Source organism: Cibotium barometz, chromosome 54 (genome assembly GCF_041138505.1).
Source record: "Cibotium barometz isolate CiBa-2024 chromosome 54, ASM4113850v1, whole genome shotgun sequence".
Classification (NCBI taxonomy): Eukaryota; Viridiplantae; Streptophyta; class Polypodiopsida; order Cyatheales; family Cibotiaceae; genus Cibotium; species Cibotium barometz.
The window spans coordinates 25,339,681-25,343,812 of NC_141099.1; the positions used below are offsets into that span (position 1 = coordinate 25,339,681).

General features: G+C 43.0%; 1 protein-coding gene across 4 annotated transcripts; it reads right to left on the reverse strand.

Annotated features, from left to right (window-relative positions):
* Positions 1 to 705: 705 nt before the first annotated feature.
* LOC147607981 (CBS domain-containing protein CBSX3, mitochondrial-like) lies at positions 706 to 3,697 on the reverse strand. 4 transcript variants are annotated; one of them, XM_086789722.1, is made up of 7 exons: positions 3,542 to 3,697; positions 2,578 to 2,845; positions 2,372 to 2,453; positions 2,006 to 2,079; positions 1,823 to 1,883; positions 1,341 to 1,482; positions 706 to 1,102 (listed from the first exon to the last, which is right to left on the reverse strand). In XM_086789722.1, coding segments are annotated over exons 2-7 (615 nt in total). In that variant the 5' UTR covers positions 2,833 to 2,845; positions 3,542 to 3,697; the 3' UTR covers positions 706 to 1,101. The 4 variants fall into 4 exon arrangements, with proteins under 4 accessions (XP_086645848.1, XP_086645847.1, XP_086645845.1 ...); XM_086789721.1 differs by having other exon boundaries at positions 1,322 to 1,482; XM_086789719.1 differs by having other exon boundaries at positions 706 to 1,482.
* Positions 3,698 to 4,132: the final 435 nt, after the last annotated feature.

Here is a 4,132-nt window from a genome sequence, read left to right on the forward strand (position 1 = left end):
TTAAGCAAAAGGAAATTGCTTTTCCTTGCATTGTTGACCCTTGGGCAATGGGCCCAAATCAAGAGTATATGGAAGCTTTGGTAGGGCATGGTCAATCATGGCCCACACCAGAATACAACAATCCCCCCCTCCCCCCAACAATCCCCCAAAAAGGGAAAAGAAAAAAGAAAAAATAGAAATAAAAATCTAGGCCGAGGCTTTCAGAGACAAAAGTGAGAATGTAAAATGCTTTGAGAGAGTAAAAAATGATGCAAATAACACAACACTGCACAGTGATTCAAGAAAGCAACAAGATGTGGCCAACTCACATTCCTTAAGCTTCTTTAGGGTTTTTGGAAACCAAACAAAAGGAGACACAAACTTCCAAGAGCAATACTGTATACAGGCCATGTGGTAGTCATGAGAACTCAACTTCATAGTTCTGCAGCTCACTTATCCTCATGTGGTGCAAGTTGTTTGAAGTGATGGTTTCTCTATTTCGATTCAGTGTATCCTGAAATGAGTGTGTGTGGAGTATTTCTCTTGAAAATTTGTGTAGTATTGCTCTTGGAAGTTTGTGTGGTGGCAACTTAAACCAGTCCATGCACCTGCTTCATGCAGTTCGTTACTGCACTGTTGTATTGGAAATGATACATGCGTGCTCTGACAATGCCTAAATGGATTAGTCATACCAACACCAAAGAGCAAACTGCACAAAAGACAGACTTAATATATACAGTTTCACCTTTATTAAACATAACAAAGAAGGTCCGGCCATAAGAAAGACAACCTCCATGCCATCTAGAAACCAGTTTTCTTCAAGATTGGCTGGTGAGCACAGTACAACTTAATAGATGTTCTGCGGCACACTGAAGGTCACTTCTGCATGATGCACCAAGACTTAAGAGCCAAGTATCCCCCTTTGTTTAAGCTGGATTGATAAGTACCCAACAAGAACAGCACTAACGACCATCACTCATTGTGCTCATATGCATCTGTATTAGCTGATTAGCTTTCAAGCTACTGTACAAACCTTTATCGTCACTATGGCATGACCCCTTGTGAGGTTCATGTTGACACACCACCTTTAGCATGATATACTAGAACCACCAGATGTGCCTACCTGAAAGACAGCGAAACACGATGGCAGGTAGAAAAATGTGAAGAGACTGTATCAGCATTTGACCACTTGTTCCCATGAAAGGGTAACTCAACTATGTATATGTTTTGCTTCAAGTACGGGGAATTGAATCTATTAAAAGGACCACATCGGAACACCAAAACGTCACTTCCACACTAGCTTGGAATTTGAAGCTTTTATGAACATAGATTGGGGAAGCACCAAATTGTCAGGTTCATACTAGTATCCGCCTTGGATGTACATATTCAGGCGCTTGACCTCTTCACGATGCTCGTCCACCACAGCTCGAACCACATCTCCAATCGAAACCATTCCCTTCATCTCCTTTCCTTCAATCACAGGGATGTGCCTGATTCTTTTCTCTGTCAAAAAGCACAACCCACAGATGTGAACTGTAGTCCTTCAATAGATCCTTGCCATGGTTAGCCTTAATGCTGCCCTAAAAAAGTGTGCAATTCCTAGGGCATTTCACTACACCAAAAAACCTTAACCATTTGATATGCAGTTTAGCATAATTAATCACGGCCATTCCACATACAGCCCACCTGTTCTCGCTGTCAGAAATCTGACAGCGGGGGCTGGGGACTGCAGCTCATAAACTGCAATCAAGCCTGTCCACATCCTAAAAATGTTGGTTGTTTATGTAAAAGCCCTCAGACACTACATTTTCAACCTTGAAAATTTGTCATCTTCGTTTTTTACCTGTCATCAACTGCATGGCTAGGAGAACTTTAGTGTCAGGAGTCACCGTGATAAGCTTGTTCTGAAAATGGAAAAGAACAGACATTATTTTCAGCAGCTGTTCCTTGTATGAAGCTCACACGACAACTATATGTTTCTGAGCCAAGCAATTTCATACACCGCCACAATGACATGCACACACACCTCCTCTGTCATGATGTCCCCAACTTTGGTTGTCTTGGATGATCTACCTTGGACAATGATCTTTCTTAAGTAATCTATTCAAAATATCAAACAAAAAGTTACAAACATGCCCCCCACCTTAGCCATTTGCAAGCTGGATGCACAAAATATATATATACGTGTGTGTGTGGGGGGGGGGTGTGTGTGTGTGTGTGTGTGTGTGAGAGAGAGAGAGAGAGAGAGAGAAAGAGAGATTTTCAAAAGTTCTCACATTATGAGTACCATTGAGTACAAGCAAGTTCATGTGCTTACAAGCTGAAGTGATCAGTATGCACCATCCTGGTGGATATGACAAACATACAAAAACACCTTAAGGATAAAACTGACCCCTTTCAGTAACGATGCCTGCAATGACATCCTTTCCACCAGGCTTTACCACCAAAAGAGCTCCCACATTATGTTGAGTCATCTGAAACGCCCATAAATCAACGCATGCATGCACCATTCAAACACCGCCACACACATGTACACAAATGCAAAGCCAGCAAGCATGTATATAGAGAGTTGAAATAAAGTGATGGAGCAGTGCTTACAGATTTGACGGCTTCATAGACCGTGTCGTCCGTTTTACAAAAGAGCCAGGATCCATCTGCTTTCTCACCTTTGGACTTGAGGATGTCAGAGATTGTGGTACTCTCAAAGCCATGCTCCTCCAGACGCTCTGGTGCTCCCGACTCTGGCTGCCGCCGCTCAAAAATGGCTGGGGTTCCAGCCACATGAACATGCTGCAGCACTGATTCTGTCAGGACCCGGCTCTTGAGGGACAAAACCCTGGCGATTCCTTGCATCTTTAGAGAAATTCTGCCATGGTGGGGAGGATTTTAGAAGGCAGATAAGGCTTGGAAATGCCCAAAAAAACTTGAAAATAAAAGAAAACAGGCTAGGACACACACACACACACACACACACACACACACACACAGAGAGCATGGAAAATGCCCTTGGAAATTGGGGGGTGTGGGGTTTGAAGGAGGCCGAGGCCGAGGCCATGGCCATCCTCTCTCTCTCTCTCTCTCTCTCTCTCTCTCTCGCTTCAGAAGCAGGCCATGGCCATAACCCTCTCTCACTCTAGCTTCAGAAACAGGCATGGCCATCAGGAACAGGAATGACCATGGCCCCTCTCGCTCTCTCTCCCTAGCTTCAGAAACAGGCCATGGCCGTGCCTCTCTCCCTCTCTCTCTCTCTCTCTCTCTCTCTCTCTCCAGAAGAACCAGGTCATGGCCACCTCTCCGGCTTCCAAGCCAGGCCACCGCAACATCCATCTCTGTCTAGAAGGCCATGGCTATGCCATCCATCCATCCATCCATCCATCTCTCTCTCTCTCTCTCTCTCTCTCTCTCTCTCTCTCTGTGAGGTCATGGCCACCTCTCTGGCTTCAGAACTAGGGCGCCATACCTGTCTAGCTTCAGAAATAAGCCATGGCTATGTCTCTCTCTCTCTCTCTCTCTCTCTCCCTCTCTCTCTCTCTCGTATGGAACGATATGCAATGGCTCTTACCTGTTCTCAAGGTCTCTTGTTGACTGCAGCTAACTCTAGCCCAGCTCGCACTCTGCAAAGCACCAGCAGAATTGATGCGGGCACCCGCACAGGCGCGCGCGTGCGCAAGCACAAACACGTGTGGAGAAAGCAGCGCAACTTGCGATGAATATTTAAATAATTTCACTTGGGGAAAATAAAATTTCCATTTCAAAATATAAAAGTAGATCCCGACAAGATTATTGATCAGTTAATTTTTAATTGAAGATGTGAAGGTTTTCAAAATAATAATAATAATAATGCTTCTTTGGCCTTGCATTAATCAATTATCTCAATAATAATAATATAATAATAATAGTTATAGTCACACAAACAAACACGCGTGCAGAGATTTCAATTTTCAAGTTGTTTTTTTATTAAAGCAAGCCTTGGGATCAATTAATTTTAATAGTTTTGTTTTTGACCGTTCTTGTTTACTCAAAAACTTATGACTTGCAAAAAAAAAAGTATAGTAATTGTTTTTTGTTTTTTAATAAAAAGTTAGCACTTCTAAAATTCATGAAGTGAAATTGAAGAGACTCTTGTTTACTCAAACTCTTATGCCTTGAAAAA

What these genes read in the sequence shown, in the direction of transcription:
- LOC147607981 (XM_086789722.1), bottom strand. Translation starts at nt 2,832, where the DNA reads ATGCAAGGAATCGCCAGGGTTTTGTCCCTCAAGAGCCGGGTCCTGACA. An exon ending in AGGCATCGTTACTGAAAGGG is followed by an intron (nt 2,080 to 2,371) that starts GTCAGTTTTATC and finishes TATTTTGAATAG; the next exon opens with ATTACTTAAGAAAGATCATT. An exon ending in AGCCATGCAGTTGATGACAG is followed by an intron (nt 1,483 to 1,822) that starts GTAAAAAACGAA and finishes GCTTTTTGACAG; the next exon opens with AGAAAAGAATCAGGCACATC.